This window comes from Clinocottus analis, unplaced genomic scaffold (assembly GCF_023055335.1).
Source record: "Clinocottus analis isolate CAN_PGR_092001 unplaced genomic scaffold, fCliAna1.0.p SCAF_6, whole genome shotgun sequence".
NCBI lineage: Eukaryota > Metazoa > Chordata > Actinopteri > Perciformes > Cottidae > Clinocottus > Clinocottus analis.
In genome coordinates, this window is record NW_027176218.1 from 18,100,530 (window position 1) to 18,124,390 (window position 23,861).

The following is a 23,861-nucleotide window of genomic DNA, read 5'->3' on the forward strand; positions in this document are numbered from 1 at the left end:
TTGCAGTTTGAATGCTTTATTTCCTGTATGTATGCATACTGCAGTTAAGTAGCAAGAACTAAAGGCAAACTAGAAAGGACTACAAAATACAACACATGGACCAATACATTTACAAAACATTCAAAATGTTACAAAATGGGCTGTATTGGTCCTTCAATTGTTGTTCTTCAATTTGGATCTTTGTACAAATCGTCAAGATACAATGTCGCCATCACTTTGCACAATTTACAAGTGCCAGGGAGAGACTTCCAGAGCCAGTTTCAAACGGACTAACCATCTGCAAACTGTCTCCACCGACACGCCCGGAGAAGACACCCCCCCTACCCCACCTGGGAGACTAAACTTCATCTTCCTGTCCCACTCAGAGACAAAAAAGGAATCAAATGAAAGTAGTAGGCAGCTTTTTTCTTCAATCATCTACCATTCAGCCTCTGAAAACAAAAACGAGAAAAAAAAGTCTCAGAAAAAAAAAGGTTTGTGTGGGAGGGAAGCAAACCAAGGACTTTGGTAGTGAGTGAAAATATGTTTTCATGTCTTTAACATGTCAGGATACATTTTATTTGACATGTGCATTACTCTCCACACATCTACTTGCCCGTTCTCCCTTTTTTCCAATATTTACATCAAAGCATCAAAACAAAAAAAAGAATAAACAGCATGTCCCAATCCATTTTCTCCATCTCAATTCAGCCCCAGATGGATAAACAAAAATCTAACTCTTTAGATCCGTGAGCAGTAGTCATTTTTATCCACATTTCAAATGACTGTGGTTGCCAGTTTATCCAGTGCCGACAGTAAAGAGAGAGGGGTGCGTGTGGTGGGGGAGTGAGTCAAGGCCGCGGCATCTCTCCCGTGGGCTACGAGCTGGCTGGTACACAGGCTAGCTGGCACCGGTGCCCTCCATCACCTGCTGGGCCTGCTTCTGTCCCATGCAGCACTGGGCCACCGACTGGAACAGCCTGAAGGGAGTGGAAAGAACGTCAGAACTGGACGAAAATAACACAGACATTAATTTATCGTCCAAATCCTAGCAGAAGCGGCAACAATGAAGGCCTTCTGCCATCGGTGCAGGTTTAGCCATCACTACACAAACATGACGAAACAAAGAGTAAAAACTTGGAAACCTACTTCTCGATCTCGGGAGCACAGTGCACAAAGTCGTGGCTCCAGAACTTGAAGGCAGGATTCTTGATCAGCTCGATGAATGTGATGAGGAGACCCCATGGGTGAGGCCTGTTCACTATCAGCCTCTCCAACAGAACCCTGTAAGAGACGGAGAACGCTTGAACCGACAGCATGTGTAGTTAAAACTTTGAAGTTTTCCTGCAGGAATAATGAGGCCACCAAGAAGACCTCGACTGGGACTCAATCTGACCTAGTGATCTGCTCCTGGATGGCCTCGGTGTTGGCCTCAGCAAACAGATAGAGCATGGTGCAGCTGAAGTAGTGAGTGTGGCTGTTGGGGTAGCGCAGCTGATTGGCAATCGCGTTCAGGAACAGGTAACGCCCTGGAAACACATGACCCCAGAAACGTCATTGCTCTGCTTTTGTTCAGCACAGGTGTTCAATGTCTAAAATCGGATAGCATTTATAATTCATTTACTGGGGAAATGGGGAAACAACAACATTTATCCATCAACAAAATGAAACGTAAATTAAAAAGATCACACTTTCAGTCGAATAAACAAAAGGCTCGATGTACTTGCAACACACACTATCACACTGCCACCTTACCCTCAGTGTCTAGATCCACGGCCAAGTTCTGGAAGATGTCCATGTGTGCCGAGTGGGTGATCGTGCTCATGGAGGGGGTGCTGCCCTTGTTGTGGATGTGAGCGATTGCCTGTGTGCCCACATACAACACTAGAGCATTGATCAGCTGGATGTTGTAGCGGTTTCCTGGCTCGTTAGACACCTGGAGGACAACGATGACAAGTTAATAAAATATCTCATTGTCCCTTGTTGGAGTCTAATAATAAATATTTAAAAATGGGTCGAGGCTGCTCCTACCTGCAGGTTGCTGCGCAGCTCAGACAAGAAGGTGACTGGTGACCGAGTCTTCAGATAGGAGTCCAGGTCCTTCTTGAACTGGGAAGGCATCACACCTGTGAAGTTGGTGAGAATACGGGGTGCGATGTTGATCTCACTCAGCATGTCCACCTGCAGCCGGGGTGTTAATAAAAACACAGGTTCATTAGATCTTTTGTCAGTCGAAACAATACTGGAAAAGCCCCACCTCTGTCCAATCGCATTGGTACGGTGTAGAGAACCTGCTGATCTAAGTTAAACGTTGAAACTTTTGTATACCAATCAGCTGTGTGTGTATACGTTTTGAGAGTGTGTGCGTACCTTCAGATTGGGTGTGAAAGGGTCAGGAAGCCTCATATTTCGTGGAAAGGCACTGAGGATGAGGTTGCGAAGCTGGATGCAGTTGGGCGGAATAACGTCACAGAAGCCGTAATGGTAGTCACACAGGAACTCTGGGAAGTCATGCAGCAGGACCAGAAGCACTCGCAGTGTGCCCTGAAACGGACACAAAATAAAACGGACATCAGAGGGCGCAAAAAGGTTTCGTAATCTAAACTTGAACAGGAAGCATCTGCACATTAGACTCAAACAGTCAAAACTCATTACAAAACTAAACGCGAACCCAAGCAGCAATGGTACAGAGCAGCTGATATTTCTGCAAGCACATTAAAACTAGAGTGCACCTTGTAGAGGATTTGCATAGGTTTGTTGAGCTCTACATTCCTCAGGAATGGGGCCAGGTACTTGAAGAGATCGATCAGCAGCTGTGCGTACATGGGCCAACCCTTGAAGAAAATATAAGTCTATTAGACCAAAATTCCAAAACCACCAAAATGGGGAAACAACAACATTTATCCATCAACAAAATGACATGTTAGCTAGTTAAAGAGTGTGTAAATTAGAGTGTCTTATCCTGGCATACCTTCTGCTGCGGAGTGTGAGCTAGCATCCTGGCTATGAAGATGCGATGGGAGATGAGTTCCAGCCAGGCGTACACAAAGCCGGGTGCTTTGGTGGGTCTCAGGATGTGGAAGGTATTGCTGCACATAAAAAATAAATAAAAGATTAGTCCAAACCAAAGTGCAGTAATCATTTATGGACAGAAACATGTATCGGAATATAGGCTATGATAGCCGAGCCTTTTCAGGCAGTCTGAGGGAGACCCTTGAGATATGACAGCAGCATGTAGATGTCCTACCAGAAGGCGGTGAGTGTCTGAAAGTTGATGGTCTCCAGAACATGTTCGGGAGCGTTGAGTTCCAACAGCAGCATGATGAAAATGCGGTGGTATGGCAGCTGTTGGAATTCTGTCTGACGGACATCATGGTCCTGAATAAGCACCCCGACTACGATACCCAGCACCTATGAGAACAAAGTGGGGCACAATCAGAATCAATTAAGTTATCCAGTTTATAGGTTGCCAGCAGTATCTACAGACGAGATGAGCATTTCTGTAATTTGAATTTGAATTATTAAATAAATCAAGCTTTGCCAAATGTATTGGGAGATACTATAATTTGAATTTGAAGAGCGGTTCTTCAAACAAGATTTTAATGAAATAGTTTAATTTAACTTTGAAATATTTGTTCTAGCATTCTTTATAACCCTCCTACTTTAGAATAATATCATTGCACATCTGTTGAGACTCTTGAGATTATAATTTAGTTGAAAAGCACTGCAAAATGTGCTTACAATTTCACTTCTACAGATGAGCTGACATACAATCACATTTACTATGATTTATTCTGTTCTGACCATAAAGTACCTTGTTGAGGAGGTTGATTTTTGTCACTGTGTTAGTGGCCTCTCCAGAGTGTTTAACCAGCAGGGCTATGAGCCGAACAAAGGCATCCAGGTTGTGGTAACACTTGGCCCTGATGATGGCTGCACTGGCTGCTGGGTTGTGCTGCTGCTCAGCCTGCGCCCGGTAGCTTATCTCAACACACATTTCTGTGCACAGCCGAAAGAACCTTGTGATCAGGTCATCAGTCTTCAGGATGCCCTGCTGGTGCATCTGGAAGAGAAAAAAAAAGAGGACATAAGACATCAAATTGTGGTACAACGGCCCCTTGTACTCAACTGTCAAATTCATTAAAAAGAAGGTTTACCTGGCCTACAAAGGCAGAGAAAGCTTTGGTGCTATCCCTGCCGGCAGCAGCCGAGTGGTACAGGTTGACCCATTCCCTCAGGAGGTACTCGGCCTTCTCTCTCAGGCCTGGAGGATCGTCATATTCTGACGCCTGTGAAATCCCAGAGTGCATCATGAAGTTGGGTCCTCCGTGGGCCCGGTCAATCATGGCCTCATAGTTGGAGCGAACGACATCCATCAGCTGGGGAAGGCTGGGTTGGGAGGACAAAGAGATGACAGAGTCAGTTTAAACGCCTCTCAAATTAGAGCCATTTGATTTGATTCAGCAAAAACTTAATGGCCTTAGAAAAATGTATCTAACAGAAAAAGATCTATTGACATCAATGGGTAAATGATGGCAACCAATTGTTTAACTGTAAATCATAGCAACATTGAATGAACACAAAATTGATAACCAAGTGGTATAGTATTTTGTTTACCAAGTAGTTGGACTGACTTTGCTGTGGAAATCAGGAAGACATTAAATGAGACAGTGGGGTTCAGATATTTGTGATCAATGGATAACAAATCAACTAATGGAAAGAAAAGAGAGAAGTCTGAACAATGTAGTCGTTTACCCCTCAGGTGCATTGGCTCTGGAGTGTGCACAGGTTCTCATTAAAGTCTCAATTGTGTGGAAGAGGTCGGCCTCTGTGACATGGCTGACACTGCGTTCATCAACCAGCAGGAGCTTCACCAGCTGCATGGCAAAAGCGACTGCCATGTAGTGCAGTCCATTTTCCATCGACTAGAAGACGAAAATCAACGTTAGCTTGTCGTTTCACTTAAAATGTCACTTAGCCAAACAACTACTGATTCACAGAAGTATTGATCAAGGTGTCGAACATACAGGGCATTTGCACCGCCAGATAATAGTGATCTGATTAGGGCTACAACAACGAATCGATAAAATTTATAAAAAACAATTAAAAAAAGTTGGCAAAGAATTTCATTATCGATTCGTTGTGTTGCACGATTATTATGCCACTCAATAAGTCGCGGAGATGTTGGAAGGTTTAAGTTGAGTTGCGTGCAGAACGCAGCAGAGAGAAAGTCCAGGAGGTTCTGGTGCAGACTGTTGTTTCCTCTCCTAAGTTACTCTGTGGTCACATTGCTTGCTACAATAACGTAGCAGCTAGGCAAAACGTTGGCGTTAGCTCGCAAGTTACTCATTCATTCTCCGTGTTTGAGCCGTGCTGTTGGGTTAGATAACGTCTTATTGAAACCATGTTTCTTCGTTTGAAAATACTGCAGGGGCTTCAAGAGAAACAATGTGTTAATATCTCCTCGGAGGTGCAGAACGCCGACCTGCGTTCAGTCCGGAAGTGCTGTTTGGATTTGTGGTTCGATATCTAATAATAACTTTTGTTTAGGTAAAGCGCAGTATCCAGTGAGTGAGTGAGTGAGTGTGTGCGCGCGCGCATCTGTGAGTGTGTGCATCTGTGAGTGTGTGCATCTGTGAGTGTGTGCATCTGTGAGTGTATGAGAGTCTGCATGTGTCTGAGTGTAGAGAACAAGTTCTGACGTTCCTATTAAGTTTTTTGATTTGTATTTCTTTATTTTTTTTAAATAAATTCTTCATAGTTAGGATTGTTTACACTGTAAATATGCACTGTCATTTCTGTTTTTGTAATACAAGGTTGCAAATTAATGCTTTTAGAAAAAAAAACATTTTTAGACGATTAATCGAAAAAATAATCCTCCGATTAGTCGATTATTAAACTAATCGCCCAAGATCTGATAAGGTTTGTTCTTTCTGTTCAGTGTTAAAAATGTCTTGAGTGCACAACAGATTGAAAACTATTTTTTTTAAACATTAGTCTTAACAGATTTTTATGTTTAGAAACTACAACATAAGATTAGGATAGAATAGTAACTGACTCAATTTATAATGTGTACCTGTGCCAGGTGCAGGTCATACTGCTGCATGTTGACCAGGTGGTTTCTGATCAGAAGCTCCACTGCCTCAACGTTGTATTTGTACTCATCACGACATTCAATCAGACACCTGTAAACAATCACAGCAAAATACAATGCTATATATTTCTTGTACATCGCCTTATGACGTTAACGGAAGGAGGGGGGCAAATAATTTATCAGAATTACAATATCTAACTTAAAGCTAAGCATGAGTTTGTAGAATTCAAATCGGTGGGGAGGGCGGGCGCTGAATACTACAACAAAAGACGAACAATGGTTTGAACTCAAATGTGTTGTGACTCACCGGGTTATCTGCTTATTGCACCACTGTGGTCCATAGGCACGCCCATCCTGAAGGGCTTTGAGCACCAGCAGGTGGCACTCCCTGTAGCGGAGCAGCAAGTCGGCATCAGCACCACTAGTGGCATCCAGAAGACCTTCCACAGCCTGGGAAATAGCAAAGCTAACTTAGTAAAACGCAGGTTGCCGTCGATTAGGTCCTCAGCTTTGCCTCCCTCACACCATTTCTCACGACTAGACCACAGCCGTAACACTTACCTTCTGCAGAAGGCCGAGTGCGGCGATGCCGTCCCTGGAGTTCCTTGCCAAGGCCACGGCTTCCAGTAGGCTGCGCAGAGCCTGGGTCAAGGGGTTCATGGCAAGGGCTGGAGGGATGGCATGAAGATGTTGCTCCAGGTCTGCCATGCACTTATCATAAATCTGAGCCACGTCATCGGTGGCCCATGCCTGTTGCTGTAAACGGAGACGTAGAGAAATGGAGTCACGTTTTCTGGGTAAGACATAACCAACTGCCCTTTGTGTGTATATCAAGTAAGGCGCTGCCTGTTTTAGTTTCTTATTTTATGCATTATAAGACAGAAAATTATTTAGGATGATCATTTTGCTCTTGATCAAGATGAACACCAATCAGAAGATAAACAAACATTAATGACGATTGTAATTAATAATTTAACCCTTTCATTCCTTTTCAGTTGTCCAGTTGAGGAAGAAAAAAAAAAAAAAAGAGAAAAAAACATACCTTCATGGGTTGAGCCAAGAAGCCAGTGGGTTGGGAGAGATCATTGCTAGGTAAGAAACCTGGAACATTCCGAGCAAACTCCTCATACACAGCCAGTTGTTTTGGGTCCACTCCTCCCACCTAAAACACAGTATGTTAGTTACTCTCCTATTGTACAGTCTATTGGTCGATAAAAATAATCATGATCATTTTGGACAGATCCAGTATCTGATGTTCCATTATATTTGGTTGTATTGTATTACTGGATGCCACAGTGACCTCACCTTGAGCCTGATCTGCTCAGGCATACGTTCAGCCTGGTAAGTCAGAACAACAGGATCACAATAGCGACGTCCCTCTTGGCGCGCATGCTTCCTCAGTTCAAACTCCTGAAAAAAAAAAAGAAATTAGATACTTTTCCTTTAGGAAAAAATGAACACCACAAGATGTGAATGAAACTTTTACAAGTCCCGTGCGTCCTCGCAGACCAGTATACCTCCAAAATAAAAAGCTATTGTCAGTCAACTCTTTTGTCATCGGGTAAATAGAATCACAAGTACCCAATTAAATGAACAGCGATAATTCTGAAGGTGTTTGAATTACTTGTTCCGTCTTGGAACATCAATTACAAAACCTTTTTAACAATGATTGTAATATAAATCATTCAAATGCCATATTCACTTTGAAACATATTTCATGCTGCGGTGACTCTAGCCACAGTTAATGTATTGGAAATACACTTATATTCCCACCGTGGCTAGTCTCTTGTCCATTTCAGGGCCAGCCTTCTCAACGGCCGTTTTCTGAATGAAGCAGCAAGCCAGTTCGCAGTTGTCTTGAGCAATCCTGGCTGCAGCCTCTTCCATCATCTCCCGTTGTTGGGGTGTTGGGGCCTGAGGGAATAGACACCTCAAGTTAAAGAAGCAGGATTGGTACAAGGGAAAAGGTGAGACAGCTCTCTCTGTGCGTAGTGACTTAACCTTTTGCAACACAATCAATAAAAGGACATGAGCCCTCATGCTTTGTTTAGCTTACCCGAAGTGCAGCAGCAAAGCTGTTCTTAAGGTTGGTGGCGATGCTCATGAGCAGGGGCTCGCGGCAGGTAATCATGGCCATGCCAGCGGTCAGGTTTCTCATCATATGGTGAGCAGCCACGCGCATGCGGGACTCTTCCGAATCCAGGGCAAAGTCCTTCCTGATGATTTGCTCACAGGTTGTCATGGCTATTTTGATAGATCGGTCAACCACGGGGTGCACCAACTCCTGAACTGCTCGCTCCACCGACTGCCGAACGCACTGCTTCAACTGAGGATGGGCCTGTAGCAGCGGGATCTAGAAACAAGACATGCGGAAGCATGCCATGAAAGTAAAAAAAAAAGAAGGAACAATCAAAAGGAACTAAGAAACAAGGAAATACGCAAAAAAGAAAGTGTGTGCACGTTAACACTTACGTTGACGTTTATATTGATGTGTGGAGCCAGGCCTGCCAAGGCATACACATTGATGTCGTGGTAACTAAACTGTGGGGTTGGGGGGCCAGTGGTTGTGCAAGCGGTGGTGATGACAGCTGGGGTTGAGGGAGGTGCTGCAAATGGAACAAATTCTGTTGGTCACAAAAGAAAGAAAAAAAAGTTAAAATTAAATGGAAAAAAACAGCGGATAATTTAGTACGGACATAGGCAAGAAAGACAAGCAGTACTGAGATTTTGTGTGCGTCTTCAGAGTTTAGTTTTTTTTTTTTTCCTCTCTCAAAGAAAGTGACATGATGTGGCCCATACTTCCATCAGAATTACTGGAGTTTTGTTTTCACATGAGAAAATGACCAAAGTCTGGATTAATACTGACATAGCCAAGGGGAAGGATAATATAGACAAACAAATAATATTTAAATCAAGAATGTCGGTCCAATTTTTCTCAAACTTCAGATGTGCAGTACGTAGAAAGAAAAGCAAAGATTAAAGTAAAGATGGTGCATCGACCTGTGGTAGAAACTGGCAGCATCTCTTCTGGAGGCTTTGCCTCTTTCTTTGGTGCAGATAGCTGCTCTTCCAGACTCTTAAGCTTTTCTTTGTCCTTCAGCAAGTTCCCTGGCTTGAGGTCATTGATGTCCAAAGACAAGTTCTTACACAGAACTTCAATCTCAAACTTTAGGTTGAGCTGCAAAAAAACAAGAGAACGATATGAGGAACAAATTTGTGAAAGCTGTTTATTTGTAGGATGGCTGAATGTGGTAGCATATTGTCCATGTAATCCAGACTGTGTAGGCTGACTATGTTGAATCTGGCTGGGTTATGGTTAGCAAGCAAACATTCTGTTTTGGAACATGATTATTGCAAATCTTGCCAGGCTAAAACATGTTGTGACTTTTTTTAACTGAGATTTAGATGGACTACAGTTACAAGAGCTGCCTGGAGTTAAGTGGATATACAGAAAGAATAATATTACCTTGAGATCATGTTCTTGATGCAGCTCAGCGAGAACATTCATGATGGCCATGGTCCAGGGATTCTGAGGCCTAAAGACCTACAACATCAGAGACGCACACATTAGTTATTCCACAGAACCTCAAACAGTAGAATCAGGTAGGCATAAGCCAATTGTATTAACTGTGTGTGTAGACAACTTTAAGTTACTTTTAACTGAAGTAAATATGCCAGCATGACATACTGGGGACAAGGTAATGTCAATGGCATGGAGACACCTCTCGGTCCGAACCTATTTTACTAACCATGCTTCGTAGACTCGACTCCAAAACTTTGGCCACAAAGGGAACTACATACAGTAGCTCCTGCTGGCCTTTCACGTAGGCTTCCAGTAGCAGAGACTTGACTTCCAGATCCTGGCAAAAAAGGAGAAAATTATGTCAGCCAACTCCCAAGAAGGCAGATCCACCATGTAATGAAACACTCCCAAAGTAATGTCACAAATACTTACTGTGTAGAGGATAGGCTTGTTTTTAGCCAGTGTAATCATGCCCAACCAGTGGCCCAAGTTCTTCAGCAGGGAGCGATCAGAAAAATTGGCAGCTGCCTTGTCAGAAGTCAACAGAACCTGAAGAATGTCAAAGACATTCAAGGATAAGTGTGTTAATACTTTGCACATTTTTCAGTTTAAAAGTATTTATCTGGCATTCAATTTTTATGTGTCAAGACATGACATGCGGTTGTTCCATAAGAGTCTCAGTAACCAAAATCATAGTTGTAGTAGGAAGAAAATAAATTAAAACAAAAATGTCTGCTTTTTAAGATTTTAAAGGCCTTAAGTCACTGTTTTACCTTGATATTCCTGTAAGTCTCATTGAGGACCATCTTCACAAACTCAGGATTCTTGAGCGTGTCCAGAAAGTTGGAGTAGAGGCCGTGGAAATTGGGCTCAATGCTGACGCGCTTCATCACCAGGTACTGAGACACCCAGGGCATAAATTCTTCCTTCACAGTCTCTTTCAACTCCTCAACCTGTAATACAAGCAAATAGGACTCATAAAAATAAAATATCTGATCAGGTTTTTGAGATAATTAAGTTTCATCTGTTTTCCCTTTACCTTCTGTGTCATGTTGGACTGGGAAAGGTTGTTGAAGATAAAAGCAATCTTCTCCTGGACATTTTCCGGAGGCTCGACAATCCTTTCCGTTTGATCAGTGGCCACCAGCAGGGTGTCAATGTTAGTTGTGTTTATGGAGGGCTGAAGGAAGAAACAAAAAAAATATATACACGTTCTGAATAGCGCATCTAGGTTTTGCATACAAATATTAACGAATTAAATACATTGACATGGCACATATTGTGGTATATAGACATTAGGAAAGGAGCCAAACTCACGGGCACATCCTTCTTGAAGGTGCTGGGTGTCGGTCTTGTGATGGCAGGGGTCTTGGCCACTGTAGTTGTAGTCGTTGTGGTGGTGACGAGAGTGCTTGGCTGCCCTGGCTGAGGGGCCTTGGGGACACCAGGTTGCTGCGACTGGGCTTGGACTTGTGCCAGTGCCAGACTGCCAGGGGTGGTAATGGAGCCTTGCATCTTCACCGGAGGGTCCCGTGACTGTTGGCCATACTCAATATACTGCACACACAGGATATTGAAAGAAGCAGAGCGCGATTTTATTTATCTGTATGTGAGAATCCTTTCCTGGGGTGATAGTTGAGACAAAAAAAGCCTTAAAAATGAAAATTTAAATTAAGGAAACCTGATTACCTCTTGTAAATGGTGGGGGAATTGCAAGAAATGGGCAATTGAAGCTAGGTGTTGACAATATTGAGGATAGTCCTTAAGTCTAGAAACATGAAGAGGGCCATTATTCAGAGACAAAAAGGAGTGTTGGTACATTAATACTTATACAAAAGAAAACATTTTTAGTACCTGTTTTTAAACCTATCTAGGGCAGCAATTCCAAAGTAATACATTTTGGATCCATAGGGTTTTCTTAAGGCTTCAAGAACATATCGGAGGGCCAGGCCTAGGGCCATGTAGGTGACGAGACCCTTCTCGATAATGCCACCAAAAAGGCAGGCAGTGATGTGCAGCTCCTTGTCTGGGTATTGGGGGAAGAATCGGTATTCTTCAAACAAGTTCCGTAGCATGCAATTGAACACCTCGCGCTCCCGCTTGATGGTTGAATCCTTAAACCTCTGCAGCATCTCCAGTACCTAGGAAGGGGACAATGATGCAGTGGGAGTTAACGCAAAGTGCAACAGTGCTCACTGGAGGGATTGATACAAGTTGGTGTTTTTGGCAGAGACAAATTAATAATATCACTACATACTTCATCCACAGACATAGTTGGGTGAGGTGGGTGGTTGTAGATGCGCTGGAAGTAACTGTTTGCCTCATCGTCTATCTCCTTACTAAAGTTCTGGTTTGCCTCGGGCCACACCTGAGAAAGGTCAGCTGAAAAGGGGAAATAAAAAGACACTTTTGATCCAAGACTGGTGGAGCAAGAGCCAAGTAATTGACTCGTTTGTTAACATTGTGCAGTCAAGCGCTACATCACGAAAGAGTATTTGGTTGACTGTTAGACCTCTTTTTGATATCATTAAAGTGACATAAAAGTGGGGCCATTAGCCTAGGAAGACACGGAATGGAAGACTGATCTGCATTTCCTCTTTGATAAACCAATTTGGTTTCAAAGTAAAATCATAGATCTAAATGTTTACAATATGCTAACAATTGCGTCAGTCTTTTACAGGCTCTTGGTAAATACTTCTGAAACTTGTCTTGTAAACTGTATTTGATGCAGAGATTGCAATATTGTCAGCCGACAAAGGCAGATTCTTTAGAACTATAATTAAAGAAAGTCCTAAAATTTGTGTAATTGTAAGTGTTATCCTTTTATGTTACTATTTGCATAAAAACACACAATTGCATTATTGAAATACTTGCACCGTACTTGCATTAGCAGTTTAAATGATTTATTATAAGCAGCTTCGAGCTAGTGTTTCGTCGTAAGTCATTTCATAGAGTAGGTTGAACGCATCAAAATGAGTCAATGCAACCTCCATTGACACTAGCAGTTATTTCCTTTATAAACTAGGACTGTGCTAGAAAAAGACAATCAAAATCTCTATTTGTGAGGCACACTAAAGAGCATTTGTACAAAATAAATTACTAAAAAGACAACAAATCACTGCAGAGGAAATACAGTAATGAGCAACGCAGGGCGGGGCTCTCAGTCACACCACTACCACCACTTACAGGCCTCAATCTTACTCTGTTGAAATGTGGGTGGGTTCAGGCCTGGGGTGCTCATCTTCCTGGTGCCAAAAGGGTCTGTGTTGACAGTTGGCATCCCTAGACTAGAACCAATACTAGCGCTGATGCCTGTGCTCAAGGGACCTGAAAGCAAAGTAATAATATTTAGCGACAATTTGTTCCCGTCTCATTTCTCAATGAATTTAAAGACCCAAAACTCTGAAATGCTGATGTGTTTGTGTTAAAATGAGAAAATAAAATAGCGTAGTACCAGAGTCCATACCAGGGAGCTGGGAGGACAGGCTGCCAATGCCCCCAAATGGTGTGCTGGGGTTTGGGTTGGAGAGTGGTGGAAAGGCCTTTGCTGGAGACTGGGGATTACTGAAAGCCGAACTTAGTGAGGTTGGGAAACCCTGCATGCTTTGAGTGTGGGAGGGGGCTGTGCCCCCCAGGTTCAAGGAACCCATGCCGGAAAGGGAGTCCATCTAGAGAAGGGAGGGGGCAAGAAATTTTACAACAATTGATTTTTAAGTTTGTTTGAACAAGCAAGTCAGGAATACAGGGCTGTTTGGAAAATACATTACAAAAGTTTGTCCGCCAAGGCATAATATGCCCATCATATGAACATACCTGTACAGGAGAGATGGCATCCAGGCTGCTGGTGCTGGGGGCCCGTCCCTTTGGCATTACCCCTGGTGGTGGTTGTCGGGCTTTATTCATTACATTGCTGCAGTTGGCAACCATGGTCAGGATCGTCTCAGACAGCTCTTGGGACACACTCCTGAGGATACATAAGTAAGGGTTTTTAAAAGGGGTGTATGTGATTGGTGTCCATAAATAACTATACTGCCATAAATTACACACGTGACTAAAGTTTTGCTTCACTTTGACTCTTTTAGTAATCGGCTAATAATGTTAGTCTTGCTTAAAGTGGTGGGAACAAAGCCAAATAGCCTCTTACCCAGCACAGGACTGCAGGCAGGCCAGCATGGTAGCTAAGGTCTCTGGGGGCAGCTGGGCGCTTTTGGGCTGGTCCTTGTCGGGGGCCAGACCCCCCATAATGGACGGGCAGCGCCTCTTCAAGAATGTCACACACGCCTGGATGAAAGGTTCCTGACAAAATATAACATTTTGTATGATACAATGTTCTCAGCGTGGTATTCACAGATAAAAATGACATAACAAGAACACTAACAATCTTGGTTGACATTTTAGTGCACGTAAATAAATTAGAAGATTCACCCCATGCTCTCTGATTTTGTCAGTCAACCATTTATCAAGTTTGAGGTATTCACGGCGAGAGGCAAGTGCAGCAAGGTCAATAACAAAGGCAAATGGAGTTCCATTCAGCAACATCGATAGAGACTGGAGAGGGGGGAAACAAAAACACACTGGCTTATTGACCATGAAAAATATACCTACATATAGAATAAAGCAAAGACCACCATGGGATATATGACCTTTTACTAGTTTTAATCAACAGATGAGAGGGTAAAGTATTGTATTTTTTTTTTTTTAAAGACCACTGTGCAACTACGCCATTTCCTAATTATTCTGCTTTAGTTTGAAGGTTTTAAGTTCAGAGAAGTCAACATGTGTGATTTTTAAAGTCTATTCTGACAAACCTTCAAGTCCTGGGCCACATCGAGGATGCGAGACAGCTTGGCCTGGTCATACTGCTCCCCTCTCATGTACCACTCAGCCATCGAATGCATAATCAGCTGACGGATGGAGGGAGACTGTCCCTGGAAAAATAACCGCCAGGTTGTATGAGTACACAGATTTGATAAGAATATACTAGGACAAAACAAGACCTATTGACTTGAAATCAACAAAAATAAACACCAACCTGTCCATGCCAGGCGTAGTGCAGGATAATGGCCGAGTTAGGGTGGTTACCCAAAAAGATGGGCATTAGGGTAGAGATGAGCTCATGGCGCAGTGTGTGCCAGGAGGTGGAGATCTGCAGCAATGCCAGCACCAACATGTCGGGGCAATGCTTGATTGGAAAGCTGAACAGCTGCTTCACCTGCTCATATTGTCCCACTTCAGAGAGCCGAAGCAGGCTCTCCACCAGATCCAGACTTTTCCTGTTAGGGGGAAACATTCCAACAAACTGTCGCATCACAATAGCATTGGCCTTTTAACTCTTTCAGGCAAATCAACAACTGAACCATATCGAGAGGGTCAAACTACACCTCTGAGCAGAGAACAGAGTCTTCTACAGTATATCATAGCAATCAGCTATAGATAATTAAAAAAATACCATTGTTAAACAATTTATCACATGATATGCAGGATGCGCCAAGTGAAGCACCAATTTAACTAATAAGCAGGCAAAGAGCAAAAAGATATCCATTTAAAAGACAAATATAAATCCAATAAGTAGCAGTAAAGCAACACCTTTCTACATATTACTTAAGAAACAAGATCAATACCAGGTGGCAATCTCCCTGTTGTCATCCTCTGGTGGGGCCTTAAGGATGTCAATTGCCACAGTGTGGCAAGGGTAGTCAGCAAAGGAGAACACTTCTGGACTCATCAGGGAGTGCTGAATGAATGACAGCTGGAGAAAAGATAAGAAAAAACAATAAAGACAAATACAATACATTGCTCAACCTTAACCACTCAAACCACATTGTTACAGAGAAACCAACTAGTTTGCGCTACGATTCTTAATTAAACATCAACTTTTAGTTTGAAAGCAAAAAAATAAATATCCTTTCAAAATCTATTTAAACACATGATATCCCATTATCCTGATAAAGAAAACGTTGGCCAGTTACCTGTCCCTCGGCGTGTTTCCATGGCCGATAGATGAGATCAACAGGGAAGACCTCCATGCCCAACCCCCTCTGGATGCCATACACGACTATATGCAGACCTTTACTGTCCCGGATTATAAAGCCTGCATGGTCTAGTTCGTATGTCACCTCTTTGAAGTTCAGGTTGGGATTCTATGGCAAAGAGCAAAAATAAATCCACAACTGAAAGCTTAGCAGGCTTTTTAAAGTAATTGGTGCAAATAACTATTTCTGTTACCTTTAGTTTCAGACTTCTGACGAGTGTGTGTGTATTAACTTGTGTACTAATGCAGAATTTGACAAAACGTAGTTTCAAAATGACACTATAAAAGGCTGGACACATGGTAAAATTCTGGGGAAATCAAGGCTTTGTGAATAGAATACACTAAAAAGATTATCAAACTCACAGCTGTTTAAATGCAATAGGATGGTAAAATTAATAGAAATGCTGAATTGAAATAATCTTTCGAGCTACTTCAAACAGTTTACATTTTAAGAAAGTGTTTGTCGAAAAGTGCAGTTTGTGTAAAAAAATAAATAAAATACACACATATTTTCATGATGAACAACTGAGAAACTGATCACTTACCACTTCTTTCACAACGTCAATGAGGACCTCAACATTCCACGTGTGTGCCTGTGAGCCATCGTTCTTGTCCTTACCATCGCTCCAGATGCCACTTCCTGGGGCGGAGATGGACTGAGCAAAAGAAAAAACAGAAGATTTAAGATATGGTGTGGTGAAATGTTATAAATCCAGAAACAAGCACAATCAATCACCACTAACCATGATTGTGAATATTAAAGCCATTGGCAAACCTAGTTTATCCACATCATATTTTCCACTATTGGTTTGTGGATGAACAGAAATGGGCCGCAACTATTGTCAAATAAAGAGCCTTACCTGTAGTGGGATGCCATCAGTTAAGCCAGAGTGGGTACGAGCCATCATGCCCAGGACCCTGGCTACCTGGCTAGCAGTCACCTCTCTCACCCCATACTGGAGGATTATGTTTCTGCACTCATCCAGACTAGAGAGAAAAATAGACTGGTCAGTGCAAACCATCTCTTTCAAGATTCACAAATCTCTTAAAATCACACTGATATTGTTATAGTACTATTGTAAAAAAACAACAAGGCATATTATATGGTTTAACCTCAGATTTTGGCTCTTTTTTTAACCTTCTACTGATGCAAAACAGTTTATAGCACATTAAATGAGTTAGTTGTGGGCATAGCTGAGAAGAATTTAAACAAATTCACCTTGCACAGAAGCCATAGCCGACTTCTTGCATGAATTCTGCGAGCGAACTCTCCATCATGGTCTTAGCTAACTCTCCCGAGTCTGGCAGGATCCTGTCCATGAGAATGTCCCGTTTTTCAGGGTACAGCAGTGGTGCGAGCACCACAGGGCAGCGCTCCTGCGGGAAATCTAAAATACAACGCACAAATACAATTTAAGTCTGAGAAAGCCATCTTCAACTGTAGACATCTATACGCTTCAGCATCTGAAGAACAAATGTGGTGATCCCCCATACCTCTGCAAAGTGTCTTAAGGAAGGCGTCAATCTGCTCTTGCCCTACCCCGCTGGCTCCCTTCTGGCCAAAGAGTAGATGTGAGAGGAGTAACTGCAAGACCTCTATAGCAATGTCTTGGAAGCCACCTTCCTGGTTTCCTCCAAGATCCGCGTCAACGTATGACCGCAGGAGGTCCGGAAGTTTCTGCTTGATGAACTGCGCAGCTAAGAGACAGCCATAGACAAGTTAATAAAGCACAAACTTGCCTTTATACAATTTCACAGTACTTATGAGTCAAAGCTATACAAAATCTTGTCTATTAAAAGTGATGGGGGGTTGTCCAAAAATTGAAGTCAGATCATTTAGATGCCCGTTTCCTACTTGTGTAACCAATGCTTATCCCAAATGACGAAATGTAGTGTTCAATTATAAAAAGCAATAAAAAAAGATGCCAACTATTAATCAACATTATATCTCACAAATAAATACATTTATTATAATCCTTATCCATTATATCTCACAATAAATACATTTATTATAATCTTCACTTCAGTCACAAACACCCCATTGGCCATTATAGAATCTGCATGTTTGTCCAAGTGGTGAATTAAAATCCTGCTTCAATCTTGGAACAATCTACAGCTCATCGTCAGCAATTACAGAAACGATCTATGACAGTCTGTCACCCGCGTGGCGTGTATAGAACTAAAAACATGCATATGGAATGTTGCCACGATGATGAGTATTGCAAGCAGCCTGTAAAAGCAACATCAACATGTGCGAGCCCTTGCATTATGATAGACAAGCTCATTTATTTGCTTGAGCAACAAAAAAAGATTGCCATATTGCAAGAATGGAATATAATCAACTTAATGTTGTAAAACAGAGCTTTGTTTTTAGGGAAAAAACACTGTTAATGTGCCTTGCACATTTTAACCAACCTCCAATACCAGGCAAATAAAAAGGGAGTAACTTAGAAGTAACACTTATCAGCAGTGCGTTTCATATTTAAAAGTGTTTTGACAATGTTTAACACTTTAAATTAACATTTACAGTAATATGATATTTAAGAGGGTTTCAACACATCTTTGCTCCAGATTTACATTGAAGTCAGGCTCTACTAAAATTACTTACCAAAACCGCGAAGGTCTGCGTTGCTGGAGTTGAGCAAAGCAAGTCCAAATATTACCTGGGAAAATCAATCAAAAATTGTAAAATCTATTTAATTATGTTTTCACATTTCAGATAGACTTAAGGATAAACATGTTGAAAGTCAAGAATTTGTAAAATGTAAACTATGTACTGGATATACATTGTCCAAAACAAAGACCCATGTAAGATTTGCAGAGCTGGCTTACCTCTTGGACCTTGCTGAGCTTAAGAACTTTACTCAGTTGAGTGAATAAATGGGCCGATGGCTTCAAACTCTAAAAGACAGTTTAAGTATATTATATGTCAAAGCATGTTTTGATATTTATGAAAACCTGAAAAATGCCTGTACGCTCATAAGTCTGAGTTGATGTCCAAGTTGGTTACAGACCCATATTTCAACAGAAAGCCAGTACATTTTTGTAGAAATGTAGAACAGATCAAAAAAAAGATTTGACTACATTTTCTTGCTTGCTTTTTTTAGCAAGTCTTAAATTAAATCAGAATGTATCTATTAATAAAGGGCCAATATATACATTATGGCTACCACAGTAATAATACAGACAGTGTAGTATCGGCTCCTTACCTTCTGGTAGTGCAGGGGATTGTCAACGGCGTAACACAGAGTAGCGATAAAGTTTGGCTTTGATATCAGTGACACACACTCCTGGATCAGAAACTGTGTCTTGGGCAAGTTGAAAAGCAAAACGTACCGAGAAAAAAAATGAAAAGAAGAGAGGCAGGTGAAGAATAAGATAAGACAACAAGTCTCTCACAATAATCAATGTTAAACAATAAGTTGTATTCATAATCACAATGTGGTTACTTATACAACTTGTTCTACTCCACCCCTGTGTTGTTTGTGTGCATGCTCCTGTCAGGGAGAGGGCAGCTTAACAGTATACGCCTAATAAAAGTGGTGAATAAATAAAAGCTAAAGTCTCATTTCAGATGATGTCCAGCACTGTCAGGTTTTTCTAGTCATAAATCTGTAATAAACATTGTATTACGTTTATGCTGCCATTAAAAAGTCGGGGTTAAGCATAAAGGCCAAAAAGATTATAGAATAAGGTGGCCATTCATATGCCCACGTATACCATAACCTGTTACAACCTTCTTTGGGTCAATTACCGGTATGGCTGATGTTGTCTATACTAGCATCTGTTGTGGTGTTAAATTCTACATTTGTATAATTCTGCCGGTATGCAGAGAAATCATACTGTTATTGGAGGGATTTGCGAGCGCCAAAATCTAATCTAGGCTGCAGGTCTTATTCTAAGATAAAAAAATAATTACAATTTTTGTTTGAATGCATGAGTGGAAAATATAAAGAAAGATCCTGATTAAGTGTCAATCACAATCTTGTATTAATAAAGACTACAACAATATGTTGTATTTTCTGCAACTAAGCAACAAATCTACTTTCCGTCTACACCGGCAGCCCGCATGCCCAGTGTACATTTCTAAACAGTGCAGAAATTGTGTCGATAGAGATCTTATTAGTGAGAAACGTATGCGTGTGGATGTAGCCCATGTCTCAGTAAAATGAAATGGCTATCATGGTGGTTAACATTGTTACACATAAATTAGAGCTGTGAAAAATAACGCGTTAGCACGCTATGATTAAATTACAGGATTAATGCGTTATTTTTTTGATGCATTTAACACATGATCAAAATGAGCTTCTAATATACCTATTCAACTATTTCCGCTCTAATGCAGCTAGACGTAGATGTCAGATGTTCACTCGGAAGACGTTGACATGTCACCAGCACAACCAGCTTAAGTACCATCCCAACGTGCAGCATGTGTTGGTCGGCGATGGGCGTTCAAGAGGAATGCGTCAAACCAGTCTCACTGAACAACAAAGACCCCTCACTAAGTCTGCCTGTGACAAGCTGAGTAGCACAGTTGCGGAATTAATATTGTTGAGGATGAGGGGTTCACCAAAGTTTTCGCTTCCTTCCAAACAAGCTAGCTTGACATGGTTGGCATCATTTAATTGCTTAAGTTGTCTTTCTCTCAAATTCTAGAGTCTGCTATAGCCTCTAAAAAACAGTGAAGTCGGCAGAGGAGTAGGGTCTAGTCAAGAAGTAGAACAGTACGGTAAGAGAACAAATTCATAAAATACAGATTTCCCAGTGCTGCCATTTTGAGATGTATGCGCAAACCGGCGCAGACATACAGCATACCATAAGAGTGCTACAATGAGAGGGCTTGGAGTTGGGTGGACTGTGCCAAATTTAAAAGTGCAAAATGGTCAATATCTTAGGAGGTAAATGCTTTAAGTGCAGAGAACATAGTTGCATGCATCCAGTGATTTACAAGCACACAGTCTCTGTACTATACACTCTGGGCTTCTGAGTCAAATAGTATGATTGGAACAGCTGTAAAAGTATGACAAATTATGCTTTTAAATGTGTCCCAAAGAATAAATCAGATAGCTTGTGCAAATTAAAAGTGTTTGATTTGTTTCTTTTAAGAGTACAGCAATAGCAACAAGTGTCTATTGAAAAAATATATATATAAATATTAAATTCCACTGAGTTTAAAAGTGCACACTGTCTCTTAAAATGTAAGGAGAGTACTTGTTTGGCAATGTGTGAAGACTAAACCAAAATAACATGCGTCAGTACGTGTCCCAACTTCTCAGATTTTGTATGTTAATAACACTGAATGCTTTACTGAATGACGGTAGCTGGGTTCGTAAGAAATGTAGAAAGTGTTCAGACTCTATGATTAGTGCTCTGCTTATCTTTAAGTGTGTGAGAAATATTTGTTGCAGGACATGGGATTATTTCAAATTGATGTAATTGCTTTCAAATTTGACTATTAATCTAGTTTAAAACAGACCACTGGGGGGAAATGTCAAATGCTCAACTTCCAAGAGGCGAGGGCCAACAACATTCCTAAAAATAAATAAATATCAATGTATCTCTAATCAAAGATTACCTGGTGAAAGTCCTTGCCACTGCTTTTACCATCGCCACTGAAATCCACATGAGAGAAGAGACAGCGTAGTAAATGCCTGTCTGCCTCAGGGCCGTGACGATTTACAATCTAGGAGAACACAGGCAAAGCATCCAGTGCAAGTGAACATAAGGGGATATTTTAGTATACTTCATTAATAAACTTTCAAATATTCCAGAAAAAGAAAAGCACTAAATGTCTTTGCTACCACTTACATGCTGTATTTCTTGCTGGCTGGCTCGGTAGTTTTTCTTTGTTAAATTGTCCACCAGATAGCTGATTTGAGACAAAGCCAGCGAAAGCGAGTCAAGATTCATTGCTAGTTGGGGCAGAAGCAGGCGGCCGAGCACGGCGCAAAATCACCATTATTCCCCTTTAGTCACTTCAGTGATAGGTTACTTCTCCTCCTCCTCCTCCTCCCCCCCCCCCCCAAAGGTGTAAAAAATATTGGCTCCCAAATGAGTTTTCCGATCAGTGGCTCCCGGTGCTAGGTAGAGTCCTTCAGTTTAAAATCAAGTTCAGCATCTGTAATGAAAGGGAAAAAAAACAAGTTAGAAGTGATGTATATTTTTCCCTTAAAAACACACATAATACGTTTTGCAATAGAAATTAAAAAAGGGTGAAAAAAGAAATGGAAACAAAAAGGTGTAATTGGTTTGCAAACATCCCTATAATTGAGTTTTGTAGTTTTACTTCCACGCAGGTCAATATTTACGTTCAAATGGCAACATGAAAATAATGACAGGATTCGAGGCCCATGTGCACAACAGAGTCCAGCGTAAAATATTTCAGGGTCTGCTGTCATACATCTGCCAAAACATTCCAAAACCAATGTTAATACAAGTTAAAGCTCCGTAGTTTGAGAACTTATCAGATATATTGTAGTTATGTAAACATGCCGTACCAATAGCTTGTACTAGGCCTCAGCTGCATCCAAATATCTGGCACAGAGAATGAAGGCTAACGTTTGTGAGGTTGCTCACCGAATTGACCAACTTTCGTGAACAATAGCGCGATAACTGCGGCAGCTTCACCAACCGAGTCACAAGAACACCGCATTAAAAGTAGCTCACCAGCCATTTCTGGTGACTAGCAGTTATAGCAAGAGAGTAAAAAAAATCCCTCACTGAAACAAAGAGCAAGCTAATCCGAGTTAGCAAACGTTACGAGGAGGCATTCTACGTGAATTTACATGTTACCAGACGTTAAGCCACCGTAACCTTACCAGACGACCTAACCGATGCCACAAACTACCTGAATTTGGAGCCATACTCGTAGAGGAAGTGGGGGGACCAACCGATAGCAACTCACTTGGGGCTAACATTACCATGACGCTGATGATCACTTGCTAGGGGAAAAGTTTGAGTGAACGTTAGCCAACATGTTTACAGGCTCAATGAGCGGTAACACGAGCAACGGAATCAGTTAGACCGTCGCGAGTTCAAAAAAACTCCATGTTGTAGCCACTTAAATATACCAATCAGAATTACTGATCTGTGTCAATATCCAACATTAACCTCTGTAAAATAGTACTCCGAGCTAATGCTACAGAGTTAGCATCTGCGTGAAGCTAACATTAGCAACATGAGCCCGTTTCAAGCTGGTTTGAATGAATCGGCAAAACAGACTAACGTTACCTTTACCATTTTCTTAGTATTGTTTTACGTGCAACTTTGTCTCGCTAATCAATACCTACGGTTTCGATATCGTTACACACGCCTCGGCCATGAGTGTGAAGGCCGCGTATCGCAGACGGGGTTTGCGCGACCGCGTAGCTCCCGTTAGCAGTAACCTTGTTAACGTTAGCTTGTTTCTACGGCACCGTCTAATCTGTGGAACCACTCAGATTATATGGTGGTTGGAAACGTTAACTGTATTGTAACGAAACGGAAACAGACCGTACAGCCAACGTCTTTAGCACAAATATGACTAATGTACTTATAGATAACTAGGTTACCTACGTGGCACGGAAAACGTTGCTAAATTACAGAAATTATTGTTTTGATGTAGCAAATATGACAGCTGCTTTTCAGCAAATAGACCGCCCCCGCATTGCTGGCTAACGTGCATTTTCCGTATCAACGTTGTCGCTCATGTGTTGTATATAAATCGGTCGACGGTTGTTGACGAACTATACAATAAATCTCACCGTGCTCCCAAGAAAGTGATTCAGGTTTTCATTCCTTCTTGTTTCGCACAACAAACTTGACGAAATGGAAGGGTCGCTGTGCCTCCAGTTCAGTTTGATTTTCAAAATAAAATGGCGACTGTCACCACCGCGGCGCGGTCACGGCTCGAGATGAGTGCGTGAGCTTATCCGCGCGACACAAACGCAAGGTGCTCGCCAGTAGACACCTGGAAATTAAGCACGGTTCTATTGTTTCTTTATATAAATGTAAGATGAGTGGATTTTTTTTGTTGCTTCTTTTCATTGAATCTGGATCCAAAAAAAGAAGATACCAGAACACAATCCTTTTACCATGGTTTATTTATTTTCTGACACAATTTTCACTAGAATGACAGATGAAGATCAAACTATATCCCCACAGTTCACCAAGACTTAAAACGGGGCAGTAAAACTGTTAAAGGGGCATTCCTCCAATTTTCCACATGAAGCTCAGGCTGACGCGTTAGTGACGTT

The 23,861-nt window shown here is 41.6% G+C and overlaps 1 protein-coding gene across 13 annotated transcripts; it reads right to left on the reverse strand.

Moving 5' to 3' along the window:
• cnot1 (CCR4-NOT transcription complex, subunit 1) lies at window positions 1–23,530 on the reverse strand. Of its 13 annotated transcripts, none has more exons than XM_068604055.1 (49): window positions 23,370–23,530; window positions 21,436–21,745; window positions 21,203–21,310; window positions 18,837–18,929; window positions 18,460–18,528; window positions 18,236–18,290; window positions 17,122–17,325; window positions 16,847–17,015; window positions 16,488–16,614; window positions 16,173–16,283; window positions 15,566–15,736; window positions 15,218–15,345; window positions 14,629–14,869; window positions 14,405–14,524; window positions 14,022–14,144; window positions 13,741–13,892; window positions 13,410–13,560; window positions 13,063–13,264; window positions 12,798–12,923; window positions 11,854–11,978; window positions 11,451–11,737; window positions 11,286–11,364; window positions 10,914–11,153; window positions 10,636–10,776; window positions 10,370–10,549; window positions 10,029–10,145; window positions 9,823–9,933; window positions 9,540–9,617; window positions 9,074–9,251; window positions 8,546–8,679; window positions 8,130–8,426; window positions 7,847–7,987; window positions 7,379–7,483; window positions 7,116–7,235; window positions 6,635–6,829; window positions 6,381–6,523; window positions 6,056–6,164; window positions 4,735–4,904; window positions 4,137–4,368; window positions 3,794–4,042; window positions 3,227–3,390; window positions 2,951–3,068; window positions 2,712–2,813; window positions 2,350–2,523; window positions 2,011–2,160; window positions 1,735–1,915; window positions 1,376–1,508; window positions 1,129–1,263; window positions 1–959 (listed from the first exon to the last, which is right to left on the reverse strand). In XM_068604055.1, exons 2-49 carry the CDS (start codon window positions 21,535–21,537, stop codon window positions 881–883), a joined length of 7,119 nt encoding a protein of 2,372 aa, XP_068460156.1. In that variant the 5' UTR covers window positions 21,538–21,745; window positions 23,370–23,530; the 3' UTR covers window positions 1–880. The 13 variants fall into 13 exon arrangements, with proteins under 13 accessions (XP_068460156.1, XP_068460155.1, XP_068460154.1 ...); XM_068604054.1 differs by having other exon boundaries at window positions 18,837–18,935; XM_068604053.1 differs by having other exon boundaries at window positions 12,783–12,923; window positions 18,837–18,935.
• Between the last annotated feature and the right edge of the window lie 331 nt (window positions 23,531–23,861).

What these genes read in the sequence shown, in the direction of transcription:
- cnot1 (XM_068604043.1), bottom strand. Translation starts at nt 21,537, where the DNA reads ATGAATCTTGACTCGCTTTCGCTGGCTTTGTCTCAAATCAGCTATCTG. An exon ending in CGCAGACCTTCGCGGTTTTG is followed by an intron (nt 17,326 to 18,235) that starts GTAAGTAATTTT and finishes GCTGTCTCTTAG; the next exon opens with CTGCGCAGTTCATCAAGCAG. An exon ending in CTTTCACACCCAATCTGAAG is followed by an intron (nt 2,161 to 2,349) that starts GTACGCACACAC and finishes CCCCGGCTGCAG; the next exon opens with GTGGACATGCTGAGTGAGAT.